General features: G+C 41.0%; 2 protein-coding genes across 5 annotated transcripts in view; one reads left to right on the top strand and one right to left on the bottom strand.

The window, feature by feature from the left end:
* Positions 1 to 3,057: 3,057 nt before the first annotated feature.
* Positions 3,058 to 19,195, bottom strand: part of LOC126378888 (sorting nexin-7-like) — a 106,743-nt gene continuing 90,605 nt past the window's right edge. The window contains exon 11 of the transcript XR_007568152.1: positions 3,058 to 3,099. The gene's annotated coding sequence lies outside the window, so the exon portion shown is untranslated. The remainder of the gene's footprint in view (positions 3,100 to 19,195) is intronic.
* Positions 6,871 to 19,195, top strand: part of LOC126378912 (probable proline--tRNA ligase, mitochondrial) — a 48,352-nt gene continuing 36,027 nt past the window's right edge. For 3 of the 4 annotated variants that reach the window (XM_050027426.1, XM_050027428.1, XM_050027424.1), the window contains exons 1-8: positions 6,871 to 7,058; positions 7,797 to 7,908; positions 8,143 to 8,282; positions 9,799 to 9,879; positions 11,087 to 11,267; positions 12,529 to 12,716; positions 13,792 to 13,910; positions 18,356 to 18,452. In XM_050027426.1, the coding sequence (XP_049883383.1) occupies positions 6,966 to 7,058; positions 7,797 to 7,908; positions 8,143 to 8,282; positions 9,799 to 9,879; positions 11,087 to 11,267; positions 12,529 to 12,716; positions 13,792 to 13,910; positions 18,356 to 18,452 (1,011 nt within the window). In that variant the 5' untranslated portion in view covers positions 6,871 to 6,965. The remainder of the gene's footprint in view (positions 7,059 to 7,796; positions 7,909 to 8,142; positions 8,283 to 9,798; positions 9,880 to 11,086; positions 11,268 to 12,528; positions 12,717 to 13,791; positions 13,911 to 18,355; positions 18,453 to 19,195) is intronic. The other variant, XM_050027425.1, reaches the window with a different exon arrangement.

Here is a 19,195-nt window from a genome sequence, read left to right on the forward strand (position 1 = left end):
AATTGGATGCTTAGGTAGTTATGACGCAAGTGGGATGGCGCCCAGAGTAGTCTATTTCAAAGCCGTACTAGGACTCCTGTCCACCGCCTCTGAATAGTACTGACAGTTATTGCTGCCCTCTGTCAGGTTCCAGGTTACAGTCCCTGTTGCCCCTTCCATCCTGCATTGCCGTACTGATAGCAAAGTACTGCGGGGCGGAAGGCAAGAGGGAAACCACTGCCCTATTTTTCCCTAAAAAAGTAGCATGGAAAATGCTGCACCGACAAGAGCGTGCTCTTAAATTGATGGTGGGTGGAGGTAGTTATGAAGAAGACAAGTCTATTAGAAGTTTTTTGATTTTTCTGTTGCTTACACCCGTATTCTAAGATGGTCACTCGTCTCTTCCTCCACTCGAGTCCTCAGCTGAACATTTAAATATTTCAAGTTGACATTTACGTTATCGACTTGAGGACTCACACTGGAGTCGAGCATGTCATACTGCCAACATAATAATACGAAAGTAATGACGTCATGCATGCCTTACTGGAATAACCTCGAGATAAGCTTGAGTCGCCGTTTAAGAATACCGATTTTGAGCTGAGTTCGTTCCTTAAGTCGCCTCAACTGAGGACGGAGTTGAGAAAGGTTTATTAAAATATGGGTATTAGTTATTAAATCAGAGGTTGGAGTTTATTTTTGAGGCTTTGTTTATTATTTCCCGTTATTTATTATACAATACGACCTCCGTAGTCCAGCGGTTGAAAGTTTGGCTCACGTTCCGGAGGCCCCGGGTTCGAATCCCGGTGGGAACATATCACAAAAATTACTTTGTAATCCCTAGGTTGGTTACGACATTACAGGCTGATCACCTGATTATCCGAAAGTAAGATGATCTGAGCTTCGTCAGACGTTATAACTACTTTTTTAATGTAAGTAAGTACCTACTGATGTTTGTGAGACGAACGAACTGAGGAGACTGGTACCGAGACAAACCGTATTGTGGTTTAACGGTATCAGTGGTTTACCTAATTATGTAATACATGATATAAATAAATTAAAAAAAAAAGTACACGTTATATGAGCTAAGTCAGGGATTTTTGGTGGCCCAATAATAACCCTGACACTAGGGTTGATGAGGTTGGTAATCTAACTCGCAACCCACACGATAGAAGAGAAGATTATATAGCAATATAAGTAATAATAAAAAAATACCCTTATATAAGAAAAAAAAAACAAAATCAGACCTGTCCCTGGCAAATTAGAAGACTCCACTATTTGTAGTGAAATAAACATTCTTATTTTTACCGACTTCAAAAAAGGAGGAGGTTCTCAATTCGACCGTATATTATTTTTATGTTTGTTCCGGAATAACTTAATTTTGATAATTATTTTTTTGTTCGAAAGGCGCTTAAAAGGCGTAATATAACCTATGAATATAACACGTAAAACAAACAGTGGAAACACGTCCCCACTCGCTGCGGCCATATAAACCGCGCCGAAGCACTCAGGGAGCCATTACACCATATTGTTTAGAAAAAGAAAAAACATTTTTACGACTTTAGCGGGAATTTGTGTACGTGCGACGAATATTTTTAATTTTAGACAGATTTTAAGTATTTCAACGATTTGTACATAATGGTCCCGATTCCTGCAGACACTTCCTAATTTTCTTAAGTTATACCTGTCATTTTCTTGTCCGCCTAAAAGGAAAGGAACGGATGATTGGCAACAAGTTAACTTTAAAACGAATGAATAACCCGAGCGAATAAAATAGGCATCTCGCTGGTATGTAATCCGTTTGACGTGCTGTCTACTTAACTATGTCGGGTTGTTTTAGATTTGTGCTTAAAATTGACGTGTGTTCCATTTTTATGCCTGTTGATTATCCGTCCCTTGCCTTTTCGGTGGATAAGAAAATGACAGATATAACTTAAAATAAAATTAGATGGTGTTTACAGGAATTAGCACCAAATGTCAACCTAAAATACCAAAATACTCAGCCGAGGCCGAGTTGAGGAAGAGTTGAGTGGACATCTTAGAATAAGGGTGTTAGGTTAGATGTAGGTTATATTGTATCTAATGTAATAATTCAAAAGCAGGTGTAGGATTATGACGCCCGTCCGTCCGTCCGTTACAGCTGCAGATTAATAGTGAAGCTTAGAGCTTAGACGAACCCACGGTAATTAGTCAACTTAATTACGTAACGTAAACTCATCAAAGTTATAGCTGTTGCAAGTCATCTACAAACACCAAAAAAGTCACAAAAAAAATACAAATATACCTACTTTATTGCAAGGTCTTTTTGGCGGGAACATAAACGACAAGGTTGCTTTCTTCATTGAATAATCTAAATAATTAATACGAAGTGGTATTTTATGGTTAATGATCGCATTATGTTAGTCGGAAAACATTCGCGATAGTGTTATTATATCGGAATATTCAATAAACAAAGTGTACCTATCTGTTTTCGCTTCGTGCCAACAAGCCGCTTCATAACTCGAAAGTTTACGTATAAGTACGGACTTTAGAATTAATTCGTTTGGAGTTCGGAGTAGAAGTCTGCTCCGAGGATGAGGGCTTAGGTTTCATCATTCATCGTCATCACCTTTTATCATTTCATTAATCATCATCAAGAAAAACAAAATAAATCATCTTCGCGGAAGCAAAAAAAAACTTGATTTTAAACACACTATGTGCTTCGGAAGGCACGTTAAGTCGTTGGTCCCGGTTACTACTTACCTATCTAATAAACAAATGCTAACTCTAAAACCCTGACGTGGCTTAGCGATAAAATATGACCAACTCAAACCAGCCGGTTAACCATTAACCATTTACATTCACACCATAACAACATCACAGGAGAGATGAGGGACATAATACGACGGAAGTCCCCTTTTAAAGCTTATCAAAGACATAATTAGAGGTTATAATGGCGGGTTTTTGTTCGCGCCTTTTCCGCGCCGGTGAGTCGCCATTTTGTGATCGCGCGGTAAATGACCTGTGAACTGATAACTCGGTGGCCGTGGTGTTTGTGGGGGGATAGCGGCGAACTAAATTAAATAAAGAATATATTTGGCCCCGATTCCTGCAGACACCTCCTAATTTTACTTTAAGTTATACCTGTCTTTTTCTTATCCGCCGAAAAGGAAAGGGACGGATGATTGACAGCTCTTAACTTTAGGATGAATGAGTAAATGAATGAATAACACGGGCGAATCAAAAAGGTATCTCGCTGCTATGCAAACCGTTTAACGTGTGCTGTCAACTTAATTCTGTCGGGTTATTGGCCAATGTAAAATTTTTAGAAGGTTGTTTTAGATTTGTGCTTAAAATTGACGTGTGTTCCATAAAATTTATGCCTGTCGCTTCTTCTTCTTCTATCGTGTGGGTTGTGAGGTGAATTACCAACCTCATCAACCCTGGCCTGTCGCTTACCCGTCCCTTTCCTTTTCGGCGGATAAGAAAATGACAGATATAACTTAAAATAAAATTATATGGTATTTACAGGAATTATATACCACACTCCGGATACTAAATAAAAACACCTCGTTTTACACAGACACTACACATTGACGTTATCGTACACGCGCATCTGTATGTGTGACGTCTGACGCCATACGATTGAAGACTAAAGTAAGACCGAGGGGGTGAGGTAAACCTAGCTCAGCCGCTGGTGGGGAGCGGAGAGTCACCGTTCTAACGTAGTATTATTCCTTATTCTATGACTATACTGTAAGTACTCGACAGCCTCCGTGGTCTAGCGGTTAGAGCGTTGGACTCACAATCTGGAGGTCCAAGTTCGATTCCCGATAGGCACATTGTCGAAATCACTTTGTGCGACTGTCCTTTGTATGCTCCATACCCCCTCCGGTTGATTGAGGAGAGGCCTGTACCCAGCAGCAACTTCTAGGCTGATTTTGCAAACTTTTTGTACTTTTTGCTTTTTTTGTACTTTTTCCGTTATTTTTTTTGTTTTTGTGTATCGCCAAGTTACGTAAGCCATAATAATGTTGACCGGACACCACCGGGTTGTTGACCATTCGAAGATCTATCCGGGTGTGGATGGTTTGTTGCCCAGGTTGCAATGAACAACGGAAATTACCCGGTGCCAACTTTTTGCATACGCAGATTATGCCGATGTTTTGGTCACTTAGGGTGGTACCTATTAATAAACCAATCTTAGCTTCGAGACTGCCCTCAAGATCATGTCAATGTGACAGCAGTTCTTATATAAAAACAGGGACTTGAGCATGATCTTGAGAGCAGTCTCAGCTGAGATTCGTTTATTAATACCACCCTTAGAGTATCCATACGGTCACCTTGAACGTCCCTAATTATTGGACATTCTGGATGTTGCTAACAATATGTATACCTTGATTGTCACTATTTGCTTCTAACCGTACCTAGATAGTTTTCTTTTTTGTTATTGTATCTAATTAATTACTTGTGGCTCTCCCCACGCCATTGGGGATTGCGGGCGTGCGTTTATGTAGGCATCTATTATAACCTTCCGCTTTGCCTATCAACGTAATCGCTCCCTGCTATAGCAAGCCGGCCTGGTGTGCGTCAAGCTAGCGGCCTCAAAAAAAAAATGGGCACGAAAAAATAATTTGACCATACCAAAAAATAGTACTCTTGTTGAAAAAAATAGTACCTGTTGTAAAAAAAATAGTACCATCACGGTTCTGGATTTATAGCCATGTTTTATTGCACTTGCTAGCTTGACGGTGAGCGAAATTTGGCGAGAGTTAAAGACAAGGTCTTTCGCTTTGATTTAAACGCCAAAAAATAGTACCGAAATAGTACTCACCCCCTGCAAAATACCGAAAGTAGTACTTCAACGGTTCCAAAGTTATAAAGGCAGTTCTTTGATCCCGCTAGCTTGACGTTTTGAAAATACCTATTATCTGGGGAACGCTTGCATACTTCAGTTTGTAACTAATGTCAATAAACTCGTATGAAATAGTACTCCCTACCATCATAATTTGGACCTGATTCTCTTTGTAGAAATATGTCAAAAAGTCATTATAACCTATGTCATACATTTATCAAGACAAGTACAGTCGCGAACAAAATTATTACACATGCTCAAGAATGTTGTCAGATTTTAGTATTTTTCCCCATTTTTGGGTAAAAATTGGTGAAGTGCCAGGGTTGTCAGATGAAAGTAATATCATTGTTGAAACTCTTTGAGTTATTCTACAAATACTGCAAATTGTTTATTAACAAACACTTCGATCCGTAACAAATTCAACATGAAGGTATGAATTATAAAATAAAACACCAGATTAAAAATGTATTATGATGTATTAAAATCACAGATTGTTTTCGATAAGAACTAGACCTATGCAGCCTTTTCTATTAAAATTAGTACATACGGGTGTATGCAATAGGAATTTTTTGTAATAGCAGCACTCTGAAGTGCACAGAAATGGTAGGGTAGACCTCTAAAATGGCAATACTTACGAATAAATTGTGAGGTTATGTAATTGTCTACGTGACTGTATCAACAACAAATGTATGGCATAGGTTATGATGATTTTTTAACATTTCTACAAAGAGAATCGGATCAAAATTATGATGGTAGGGAGTACTATTTCATACGAGTTTATTGACATTAGTTACATACTGAAGTATGCAAGCGTTCCCCAGATAATAGGTATTTTCAAAACGTCAAGCTAGCGGGATCAAAGAACTGCCTTTATAACTTTGGAACCGTTGAAGTATTACTTTCGGTATTTTGCAGGGGGTGAGTACTATTTCGGTACTATTTTTTGGCGTTTAAATCAAAGCGAAAGACCTTGTCGTTAACTCTCGCCAAATTTCGCTCACCGTCAAGCTAGCAAGTGCAATAAAACATGGCTATAAATCCAGAACCGTGATGGTACTAATTTTTTTACAACAGGTACTATTTTTTTCAATAAGAGTACTATTTTTTGGTATGGTCAAATTATTTTTTCGTGTCCATTTTTTTTTGAGGCCGCTAGCTTGACGCACACGCCGGCCTGTGTTTTTCTATTACATGGTTAGCTGAACGCTTTTGGTGTGAATATCCACTAGGTAGGTACCTAGCAAAGTATCTCTCTGTTTAGTTCGTATCATCATCATAATCATCAATTTAAGAGCCACGCTCTTGTCGGTGCAGCATTTTCCATTCCAGTCTATCAAAGGCCAATTCCTTGACTTCCCTATAAGACACGACGAATTTATTAAAAACATCATAGAATAGCTTACATGGAACAGATTAAAGAGAAAAGGTTAGTTCGTATCACAGACTAGTAAGAGATACTACGTATATTGTATAATTATTTTACCAACAATGGCCCCGATTCCTGCAGACACCGCCTAATTTTATTTTAGGTTATATCCGTCATTTTCGTATCCGTCGAAAAGGAAAGGGACGGATGATTCACAGCTCTTAATTTTAGGAAGAATGAGTAAATTATTGTGTCGGGTTATTGACTGACGTAAAATTTTTAGACGGTTGGTTTAGATTTGTGCTTAAAATTGACGTGTGTTCCATAAATTTTATGCTTGTCGATTACCCGTCCCTTTCCTTTTCGGCGGATAAGAAAAGGACAGATATAACTTAAAATAAAATTAGATGGTATTTACAGGAATTAGCACCAATATCACAACCCGAATACCTCATATAATAAAAATCGCTTTCTAACAAACACTATACAGTGCTATCTAACCCCGTGCGTGCGAGAGAGACAGGGTTATAAACTTATACTAAAGCTAAAGTGATACGCGACGGGGCGAGGTAAAATTCATTCTTATTAGTTCGAGGCGGAGAATGTCCTACAATGTGGCTGTATGGCTTAAGTTTTTTGCCTGCCTTAGTGTAAAAAAAACATCTAATTGTCAAATTGACAATCAGCTGTTCGCTGTCGATTTCCAAATTCTAACCTCAATCTAGCGGTTTACACGAAAATATAACAAAATATTTGATTTTCTGTGTTAAAAAGAATTTATTTTATACAATGCGATACGTGTCACAGTTGTTCCAGCCTATAATATCAATACCAAAAAATGCTAAGATCAAAAACACGGAAATTACCTGCAAAAGTCAGAAGGTAAGAGTTAATAATTCTTATTTACTTTTATTTTTTAATCAAAATCTTTGCTTCTTTCGTATCTTTTTAATGGCTCCAGATGGCTCGTGATTATATATGACGATAATACGGCTCACAACCTGTCACGTTCTGTAATAAAAATAATGTCCGTGGTCCAGTGGTTGTGCATTCCGGTTCATAGTAGGGAAGTATCGCCAAGAATACTTACCCATGTGGTGATAAAATCACGCCTTTTCCCCGTTGGGGTAGGCAGAGACCACGGAATTCCATTCACTACGATCCTGATACACCTTCGCTTCCTCCACTCTCATCAAAGACTTCATGCATGCTCGCCGGTTTAGAGTACTATTGACACCCATGTCTTATGTGTTTTTTTTTCTTGATGATGATAAAGAACTGATGAAAGGTGATGACTATGAATGATGAAACCTAAGCCCCCACCCTCGGAGCAAACACCTACTTCGAACTCCAAACAAATTAACTCAAAAGTCCGCATAAAATTTCGAGTTATAAAGTGGCTTGTTGGCACGAAGTGAAAATAGATAAGTACACTTTGCTTATTGAATATACCAATTTTTACACTATCGCAAATGTCTTCCGACTAATGCCATCATTAACCACAAAACACCACGTCACATTAATTATTTAGATTATTCAATGAAGAAAGCAACCATCTTGTTCCTGCCAAAAAGTCCCCTTTTTTATATTATTAACAATGTTTTTAATTTACAATTCTAGCTCCTGTTAGAATGTGGCCTGGTACGACCCACAGCGGCGGGTCTCTTCACACTGCTGCCACTGGCGAGACGAGCCCTGGATAAGTTGGAGGCTTTAGTACAGAAACATATAGGTAAGGTAAAGTTCACTCAAGTTGTGTATTTTAGATATATTTTTCTTACTACGCTGAGTTCACACATCCCAACAAATAAGTTTTATCACCTAATGGGTATATGGGTATCAGCGTTGCCAGATATTCCCTAGCATTCTTCTTCTATCATGTGGGTTGTGAGGTGGAGTACAACCCACAATAGAGTCCCTAGCATTATCTTGCATATTGTCTAAACTATCTGCCATTATATTCCAGAGAGCACGGGTGCCCAGCGCATATCGTTTCCGGCCCTGGCGTCGGAGTCGTTGTGGGAGAGATCAGGTCGCCTGGCTGGTGGGGGGCCCGAGCTGATGACGGTGAAGGATAGACACGACAAGAAGTATTTACTCGCACCGGTCAGTTCATATACAACAGATGGCGCCACCATTCAATAATGCAGTTCTGAAACGCGCTAACAAAGTTTTCACAGCGTGACGCATATATACAACTTCCAACATAACATTGTTGGATCCATGGTATAAGAAAACCAGGTATGCTCAAAAGTGACAGGTAGCATTTCAAGGTTAGCCCAGCTGACGTCATCCGACCCTGCGTTGCCATTTCGTAAAAAATAAATTACGTCCAATGTTTTTATATTTGCTTTTCAAGGAAATTTCGTACTTTCAGTAAAAGATTTACGTCCACTTTTAATGATTTTTGTATAAGTGACAAATAATAGTAATGAAATACGTTAGTCAGTAATTCCCTTAATTTTTACGTCCTTGGAATGTTGGAGATACCAATTTAATGGTAACACTTACGTCATCAATGGGCTAGCAATGGCGGCTTGTCATAGGATTGGGCGTACCTGGTCTTGTTATACCCTGGCTGATATATATATATACTCTGAACCGGCGTGCGTGTATAAAGCGATTGATGAATGTGGAGGAAGGAAGACAAGTGTGTCAGGATCGAAGCAAATGGAATTCTATAGTCTCTGCTTACCCCGGTGGAAAATAGGCGTGAGTTTGTGTGTGTATGTATGGTACACTGTAAGTAATATTAAGACTAGTTTCTAATAAAAAAAAAATAATAATAATCGGCTCTCCAGGCTTCAGGCATTGCCTAGTTTGGGGAACCCTGTACAACTCCTATAAAATATTTAGAATATAAGCACATTTTTAGTTTTAAGTAAACAAGTATTATTATTATTATTTGTATGTCGTTTCCATATCTCGGGCCTACGGAGTCCCGGACTTTTGGAAGGCGTGCAGGGGGCCGAAGCCATCACGCAGAGGCCCTTAAAGACACTTTAATCTAAATGTGGTGTGACACCAACCGGCGATTATCCCTGTATGCACTATGGGAGTGCACCCAAAGACAATCCCCGGTTCGTATAGGACTATTGCAGATAACGGCCTCCGTGGTCCAGTGGTTGAGCGTTTTCATGATCCGGAGGTCCTGTAGTTTGGTTAGGACATTACAGGCTGATCACCTGATTGTCCAAAAAGTAAAAAGATCCGTGCTAGAAGGCACGTTAAGCCGTTGGTCCCGGTGATTACTTACTGATGTAAGTACGTAGTCGTTACATGTGTCATGTCAGGGGCCTATGGCGGCTTAGTAATAATCCTGACACCAGGGTTGATGGGGTTGGTAACTCACCTCACGATCCACACAATAGAAGAAGAATTGCAGATTATGGTAACAAAGGGAACTGGTCCGATAGAGCGAAGTGGAAGAGAAGTACGAAGAAGGCAGACCCCACCATCAGATGGGAATAATAAATGCCAAGGAGAGAGAGAGAGAGGGAACAAAGGGAACTGGGCTATTGGGTTGGGGGTTAGTGGACCGGGATACTGGGGCTATGGGACTATGGCGCCTGCTCGACCAATGTTAATAACAAAGATACAATTATTATTATTTGCATTTCAGACACATGAGGAGTCCATAGCAGATCTTCTGGCTGATGTCGGGCCCTTGTCATACAAGCAGCTCCCACTGCTACTGTACCAGGTACACGCATTAACTACTTGGCCGGACATATGGTGAGCGCTGAAAGGCCATTTCGAAAAGTTTTTTTTTCGCTTTCTTGTCCGTCCGTCCGTCTTTCAACCCCTTTTTCGTTTTTATATATATATTTTTTTTAATAATGAATTAAGTTACTGTAGATAAACTTGTTGAAGGTCAATTTGTCATTTTTGAATCTACGTCATTTCACAAGCTGTTATGGCTGAGGACAATAAATTACAAGAAACTGCAACAGCAACACATCTTTTAAATCATTTTTTTTTGTTTTGGTTTTCCCCGAAGGGTAAGGCAAAGGGAACTATGCCCATACAGCCATGTCTGACGTATTTTTTTTCTTGATGATTAATGAAATGATGAAAGGTGATGATGATGAAACCTAAGCCTCCACCCTCGGAGTAGACTCCTACTCCGAACCCCAAACGAATTAACTCAAAAGTCCGCATAAACTTTTGAGTTATGAAGCGGCTTCCCGGCACGAAGCGAAAATAGGCAGATACACTTTGTTCATTGAATACTCCAATATAATAACACTCGCGAATGTCTTCCGACTAACTTAATGCGATCATTAACCACAAAACACCACTTCGTATTAATTATTTAGATTACTCAATGAAGAAAGCAACTGTCCCGTTCCCGTTTCCCGCCGAAAAGCCTCTTTTAAATCAATTTAGGTATAAAATCATACAGAGTGTTAGTGACACCGTAACGAAAACTTTGAGGAATTCAAACCATGATTCTGAGTTGCTATCAAGTGGAATTTTCCAACAGGAAATTCCACATGATATTATACTCGCCCCTCCTCCGTGCCGTGCACATGCTTAATGCACTCCTTGCATCAGCACCAGAGTGTGATCTGTTTGTGAGTGAGTGGACGTATGTGTGTCGCGAGTGTCTGAGGTTCTGCGAGAAGATGAATGATGTGTGAAAATTAAATATGTTTTTATATTGTTTAAACTTAAGTTTCATATGTTTTTTATTATACTGTTTATATTTAAAATTTCACGGCGCATTGGCGCTTCTGCACTGTAAGTCGCGAAATGTAATACTCAGAATCACGATCCCCTCAGTATTCGATACGATGTCACTATCACCTGTATGATTTTATACCAAATTAATTGATTTAAAAGATGTGTTGTTGTTGAAGTTTCTTGACATATCTTCTAGTATAATAAAATCAACTTAATCTTTCCAGATAGGCAACAAATATCGCGATGAACATCGGCCGAAGCACGGACTGTTACGTGCGCGGGAGTTCCGCATGTTGGACGCGTACGGCGCGCACGCAGCCGCGGACTGCGCACGAGAGCAGTACGAGCGAGTTACCGGAGCTTACAGGAGGCTATTTGATGTGCTGCAACTGAATGTACACCGAGGTGGGTGTTATACTAGATGAAAGCCAAAATTTACCTATGTAAACTTTTTTATTATTATTTTTATTATTATTAAAGCTAGGTGAAGAGTTATTTGCCCAATAGGTAGTGATTCGCCCCATCCATGATTTGTCCCATCCACGATTCGTCCCATTCATGTCTCGTCCCATTCAAGATTCGTCCCATTCAAGATTCGTCCCGTTCATGATTCGTCCCATCCATGATTTATCCCATTTACGATGCGTCCCATTCATGTTTCGTCCCATTCAAGATTCGTCCCATTCATGTTTCGTCCCATTCACGTTTCGTCCCATTCACGTTTCGTCCCATTCATGTTTCGTCCCATTCATGTTTCGTCCCATTCATGTTTCGTCCCATCCATGTTTCGTTCCATTCAAGATTCGTCCCATCCATAATTCGTCCCATTCATGATTCGTCCCATCTTTAATTCGTCCTCGTCATGACTCGTTCCATCTTTGATTCGTTCCATCCACGATTCGTCTCATCCATTATTCGGCCCATCCATGTTTCGTCCCATTCATGTTTCGTCCCATTCATGTTTCGTCCCATTCATGTTTCGTCCCATTCATGTTTCGTCCAATCCATGTTTCGTTTCATTCAAGATTCGTCAAATCCATAATTTTTCCCATTCATGATTCGTCCCATTCGTGATTCGTCCCAGTCATGACTCGTCCCATCTTTGATTCATTCCATTCACGTTTCGTCCCATCCACGATTCGTCCCATTCAAGATTCGTCTCATTCATTATTCGGCCCATCCATGTTTCGCCCCATTCAAGATTCATCCCATCCATTATTCGTCCCATCCATGATTCGTCCCATTCATGATGCGTCCCATTCACGATTCGTCCCATCCATGATTCGTTTCATTCATGTTTCGTCCCATTCATGTTTCGTCCCATTTATGTTTCGTCTCCATGATTCGTCCCATTCATGATTCGTCCCATCCATGATTCGTCCCATTCATGATTCGTCACATTCATGATTCGTCCCATCCATGATTAATCTTAAAATAGATGTACCTCGGACTATCCCAATTAGATATGTCATTAATGTGTTTCTTTTGTGCTGAGGTTTTTCTTGAAGATTCTTTTCCCCAGCTATACAGGCTGTGAGAAGCTGCAGTAGTTTTAGGCGGATGAGACGTTCGTTAAGGTCAAAATTAATGATTCAAAGTGTAACTTTCTTACCTAATAAACATATTTTTGAATATTTTTGAATTTGAATGATCTGCAATATTCCAGTGGAAGCACCAACAGGCGAGATGGGCGGGTCTCTGTCTCACGAGTGGCAGTGCGTGGCGGGCGCGGGCGAGGACGCGGTGGACGTGTGTCTGTCCTGCTCGCACGCGCGGCTGGCGGATCCCTCCGAGAGAGACGCGGAGAGACGGTGTCAGTGCGGGGGGACGCTGCGGCGGGGAAATAGTGTTGAGGTTAGTTAGATGTAAATCATGATTGCTACATTAGTCATTCAATAGTAACTGTACTCAACAGTAACTCAACTATGACCACTTCTCTTAATAAGGCCACTCGTCCGAATAAGAGTATGTCTGAACAAAATCTACTTAAATCTAATACGCGCAATTGACTTTAATAAGGTACGTGGCGCTATTATGGCCACTTCGCCCAAAAAAGGCCGTTCGGCACCAATGAGGCCGCTTGGCCGCAATATGGCCCCTAGCCTCAATATGGCCTCATGCTTCCAATAAATCGTAACCCCCATTAAGATTACTTGCCCCAATAAGGCCGATATAGCCACATTGATCTAATTATGTCAGAAGGCCGCATTGACTAAATTTGAATGCTTGGTTCCAATATGGCCGTTTATTACAAATATGGCCTCTTGTTCCAAATATGGTCTCTTGCTACCAAGGATGCCACTAGGTCTTAATCGTTATCCCCAAAAGGGGCCTTGGCCATAATACGGCCAGTTGCCCTAAATAATGCCCCTTGGTCCTAATAAAGCCTCTTGCGTTACATACGTAACCGCGTTTTAAAAAAACACATTGTGGTGTGATTTTCTCCAACAAAATCAATTAATTTCAATAGAAATCTATTGCGCGGTTTTATTAACAAAAATGACATCCGAAGGGATATTTAAAAAAGGTGCTTACGCGGTTTTGACTATGAGGCGGCGATACAGGCTGTTTGTTTGTAGAAATAGAAATAGAAATGTTTTATTGCGACCATGTGTTCGTACTAATTGTGGTGTTATAAAAATACAGACGTAAGTATTATAGTATCAACATGGACCCGGTAAGGGCACTGCAACTGGTAGAGAGGACAACATACTTAATTATTAGTCAGCGATACAACTTGTATTTATTATACTTACTATATTTTAACAATATTATTGCACTTATATTTTAAGTATTGTTTTATATGTTTATTATGATTTAATTTATAAAATAGTATTAAAATTTATTCATTTTAATTCATCATTTATATATTTATTGACTTTGCTTTAAAATACAAAAGAAATTCATGTTTGTTGTCTTATAACGCCAGGTGGGCCATACCTTCATCTTGGGAACAAAGTACAGCGAGCCACTGCGAGCTACGTTCACGCCGGCAAGCGGCGCACCGCAGCCTGTCGTTATGTCGTGCTACGGGATCGGTATCACTAGGTAAATACACAAATACACATACGAATAAACACGCATTAAGCCCCTTGGCCCTAATAAAGCCACTTTGCTTTAATAAGGCCATTTGGCAATAACAATACCCCTTAGTCCCCAGTATAGCCGTTGTGCTCTAATATGGCTGCTATGCCCTAATAAGGCCACTGGCATAAATAAGACGTTTGGTGCCCTAATGCGGCCACTTGACACTAATACGGCCATTTGGCATTAAAAAGCCCCCTTGCATCCCAGTAAAGTCATTTGCCCTAATATGGCCGCTCGGCCACAATAAGGCCACTTGGCATTATTAAGCCCTCTTGGCCCCTAATAAAGACGCGTTGTCCTAATATGGCAGCTTAACCCAAAACGTCCATTTGGCACCGATATGCCCACTAGCATCCAATATGGGCCCATATCTCCGATAACACTATTATGACAAAATTTATTTAATTTATTAATTTATACTGACGGTCGCAAGTCAATATATTTATGAAAACATTATGTATGTGCGTAAAAATGTTTCTCTCCTTCCGAGAAACTGTGAAAGGCATACTTACAATACAAGGAATAAAAATAAAATTGTTGTTCAAAATTCTAGATTAAGTAAATTAAATTCATCTTTTTTGGGGTTATGTAGTATACGTTTTTACAATAAAATACCAGATAATATTTTAAATTTGTCAGAGAACAAATTTAAAGCTCACGTGAAGCTTACTTTATGTAAAAAAGCCTATTATAAGATTAATGATTACCTAAATGATAAAAATGTCTGGTATTGAATGTGTTCCTCTAGTTATTAAATAACTTGTAATGTACCCTCATTGATTTAAAAGATGTGTTGCTGTTGCAGTTTCTTGTCATTTCTTCTCCTCAGCCATAACACCTTGCGAAATGACGTAAATTCAAAAATGTTACATTGACCTTCAACAAGTTTATCCATGATAATTACGTTGAATAAATGATTCTGATTCTGATTCTGATTTTTATACACAATAAAAATCGTCATCTCTGTATGTCGTGCTACGGGATCGGTATCACTAGGTAATACACAAACACATATGATTAAACGCGCATTAAGGCACAACTACGCGGTTTGGACCTAATAAAGCCACTTGGCTCCAGTTAAGCCACTTTGCACTAACAAGCCTTCTTAGTCCCCAGTATAGTCGTTGTGGTCGAATATGGCCGCTATGCCCTAATAAGGCCACTGGCATAAATAAGATGTTTCGTGCTCTAATGCGGCCACTTGACCCTAATACGGCCACTTGGCATTAGAAAGCCCGCTTGCACCCGAGTAAAGTCATTTTGCCCTAATATGGCCACTTGGCCACAATAAGGCCACTTGGCATTATTAAGCCCTCATGGCCCCCAGTAAAGACGCGTTGTCCTAATATGGCCGCTTAACCCAAATCGTCCATTTGGCACCGATATGCCCACTAGCATCCAATATGGGCCCTTTTCCCCGATAACACTATTATGACCAAATTTATACACAATAAAATCTTCATCTCTTTATGTCGTGCTACGGCATCGGTATCACTAGGTAAATACACAAACATACATACTAATAAACGCGCATTAAGGCACAACTACGCGGTTTGGGGCTAATAAGACCCTTTGGCTCCAGTTAAGCCACTTTGCACTAACAAGCCTTCTTAGTCCCCAGTATAGCCGCTATGCTCTAATATGGCCACAGTGTCCTAATAAGGCCACTTACTCCTAAGTAAAGCAGCTGTGCCCTAATATGCCCGCAATTCCCTAATAAGGCCTCTCGGCCTCAATTAGACTTCTTGAACCCAATAAAGCAGTTTGCCCTAATATGGCCGCTTACCCCAAAAAGGCCACTTGGCAACGATATGCCCACTAGCATCCAATATGGGCCCTTTTCCCCGATAACACTATTATGACCAAATTTATACACAATAAAATCTTCATCTCTTTATGTCGTGCTACGGCATCGGTATCACTAGGTAAATACACACACACATACTAATAAACGCGCATTAAGGCATAACTACGCGGATTGGACCTAATAAGACCCGTTGGCTCCAGTTAAGCCACTTTGCACTAACAAGCCTTCTTAGCCCCAGTATAGCCGCTATGCTCTAATATGGCCGCAGTGTCCTAATAAGGGCACTTATTCCTAAGTAGAGCTGTTGTGCCCTAATATGGCCGCAATGCCCTAATAAGGCCTCTCGGCCCCAATTAGACTTCTTGACCCCAGTAAAGTAGTTTGCCCTAATATGGCCGCGTAGAAACAATAAGGCCACTTGGCTTTAATAAGCACCTTTGGCCTCCAGTAAAGACGCGTTGCCCTAATATGGCCGCTTTACCCAAAAAGGCCACTTGGCTACGATATGCCCACTAGCATCCAATATGGGCCCTAGTCTCCGATACCACTATTATGACTAAATTACATAATAAAAATCTTCATCTCTTATGTCGTGCTACGGCATCGGTATATCTAGGTAAATACACAGACACACATACTAATAAACGCGCATTAAGGCATAACTACGCGGTTTGGACCTAATAAGACCCGTTGGCTCCAGTTAAGCCACTTTGCACTAACAAGCCTTCTTAGTCCCCAGTATAGCTGCTATGCTCTAATATGGCCGCAGTGACCTAATAAGGCCACTTACTCCTAAGTAAAGCAGCTGTGCCCTAATATGGCCGCAATGCCCTAATAAGGCCTCTCGAACCCAATTAGACTTCTTGACCCCAATAAAGCAGTTTGCCCTAATATGGCCGCCACTTGGCTTTACTAAGCACTTTTGGCCTCCAGTAAAGGCGCGTTGCCCTAATATGGCCGCTTAACCCAAAAAAGGCCACTTGGCAACGATATGCCCACTAGCATCCAATATGGCCGCAGTGTCCTAATAAGGTCGGCCATATTAGGGCACACGGCTTTATTGGGGTCAAGAAGTGTAATTGGGGCCGATAGGCCTTATTAGGGCATAGCGGCCATATTAGGGCACAGCTGCTTTACTTAGGAGTAAGTGGCCTTATTAGGTCACTGCGGCCATATTAGAGCATAGCAGCTATACTGGGGTCTAAGAAGGCTTGTTAGTGCAAAGTGGCTTAACTGGAGCCAAAGGGTCTTATTAGCCCCAAACCGCGTAGTTATGCCTTAATGCGCGTTTATTAGTATGTGTGTTTGTGTATTTACCTAGTGATACCGATGCCGTAGCACGACATAAGAGATGAAGATTTTTATTATGTAATTTAGTCATAATAGTGTTATCGGGGACTAGGGCCCATATTGGATGCTAGTGGGCATATCGTAGCCAAGTGGCCTTTTTGGGTAAAGCGGCCATATTAGGGCAACGCGTCTTTACTGGAGGCCAAAAGTGCTTATTAAAGCCAAGTGGCCTTATTGTGTCTACGCGGCCATATTAGGGCAAACTGCTTTACTGTGGTCAAGAAGTCTAATTGGGGCCGAGAGGCCTTATTAGGGCATTGCGGCCATATAAGGGCACAACAGCTCTACTTAGGAGTACGTGGCCTTATTAGGACTCTGCGGCCACATTAGAGCATAGCGGCTATACTGGGGCTAAGAAGGCTTGTTAGTGCAAAGTAACTTAACTGGAGCCAAAGGGTCTTATTAGGTCCAAACCGCGTAGTTATGCCTTAATGCGCGTTTATTAGTATGTGTGTTTGTGTATAATTACCTAGTGATACCGATGCCGTAGCACGACATAAAGAGATGAAGATTTTATTGTGTATAAATTTAGTCATAATAGTGTTATCGGGGAAAAGGGCCCATATTGGATGCTAGTGGGCATATCGTTGCCAAGTGCCCTTTTTGGGTTAAGCGGCCATATTAGGGCAACGCGTCTTTACTGGAGGCCAAAAGTGCTTATTAAAGCCAAGTGGCCTTATTGTGTCTACGCGGCCATATTAGGGCAAACTGCTTTATTGGGGTCAAGAAGTCTAATTGGGGCCGAGAGGCCTTATTAGGGCATTGCGGCCATATTAGGGCACAACTGCTTTACTTAGGAGTTAGGAGTAAGTGGCCTTATTAGGTCACTGCGGCCATATTAGAGCATAGCAGCTATACTGGGGACTAAGAAGGCTTGCTTTGGCTCCAGTTAAGCCACTTTGCACTAACAAGCCTTCTTAGTCCCCAGTATTGCCGCTATGCTCTAATATAGCCGCAATGCCCTAATAAAGCCTCTTGGCTCTAATAAGACTTCTTGATCCCAGTTAGTTGGAGTATGGGTACAGTATATTGCTCATGACTGTACCTACCTACTTATTTCTAAAATAAATAATTTTCTTTCTTCTTTCTTTCTTTCTTCAATTCATATTCAAATTCAAAAATATCTTTATTCAGTAGGTAACATAGTTACACTTTGAATCGTCAATTTTCACATAACGAACGTCTCATCCGCCTAAAACTACTGCAGCTTCTACTGCTTCTTTCTTTCTTTCCTCTTGTGTTATTTCAGGTTGCTGGCAGCGAGTGTGGAGGCGCTTTCCACGGAACAGAGCATCACGTGGCCGCGAGCTATCGCGCCGTTCAATACTATAGTCATAGGACCTAAGGTAAACGGCCTCCGTGGTCCAGTGGTTGAGCGTTGGGCTCACGATCCGGAGGTCCCGGGTTCGAATCCCGGTGGGGACATATCACAAAAATCACTTTGTGATCCCTAGTTTGGTTAGGACATTACAGGCTGATCACCTGATTGTCCAAAAAGTAAGATGATCTGTGCTTCGGAAGGCACGTAAAGCCGTTGGTCCCGGTTACTACTTACTGATTAAGTAAGTAAGTAGTCGTTACGTGAGCCATGTCAGGGGCCTCTGGCGACTCAATAGTAACCCTGACACCAGGGTTGGTGATGGTGAGGTTGGTACTCCACCTCACAACCCACACGATAGAAGAAGAAGAAGGACCTAAGGTAAACCATTTCATGGGCTCGCTCTCTATTATTGCAATTACCATCATACAGGGTGTTATTGACATCGTAACGAATACTGAGGGGGATTCAGACCATAGTTCTGTGTTAATTTCAACAATTTATTTTTCATTATTTTCAATTCTATACTCTTGTTTTGCTCAATGGAGAGAGCTATGCTCGGTATTTCCCTGCCCGATCGAATCAGAAATGAGGAGATCCGCAGGAGAACTAAAGTCACCGACATAGCTCGGAGAATTGCAACGCTGAAGTGTCTGTGGGCAGGATACATAGCGAGGAGAACCGATGGCCGATGGGGCGCAAAGGTTCTGGAGTGGCGACCACGTGTCGGACGACGCTCAGTGGGTAGGCCCGCTACAAGGTGGACCGACG

The sequence above is a fragment of the Pectinophora gossypiella genome, chromosome 27 (assembly GCF_024362695.1).
Source record: "Pectinophora gossypiella chromosome 27, ilPecGoss1.1, whole genome shotgun sequence".
In the NCBI taxonomy this organism is placed as follows: domain Eukaryota; kingdom Metazoa; phylum Arthropoda; class Insecta; order Lepidoptera; family Gelechiidae; genus Pectinophora; species Pectinophora gossypiella.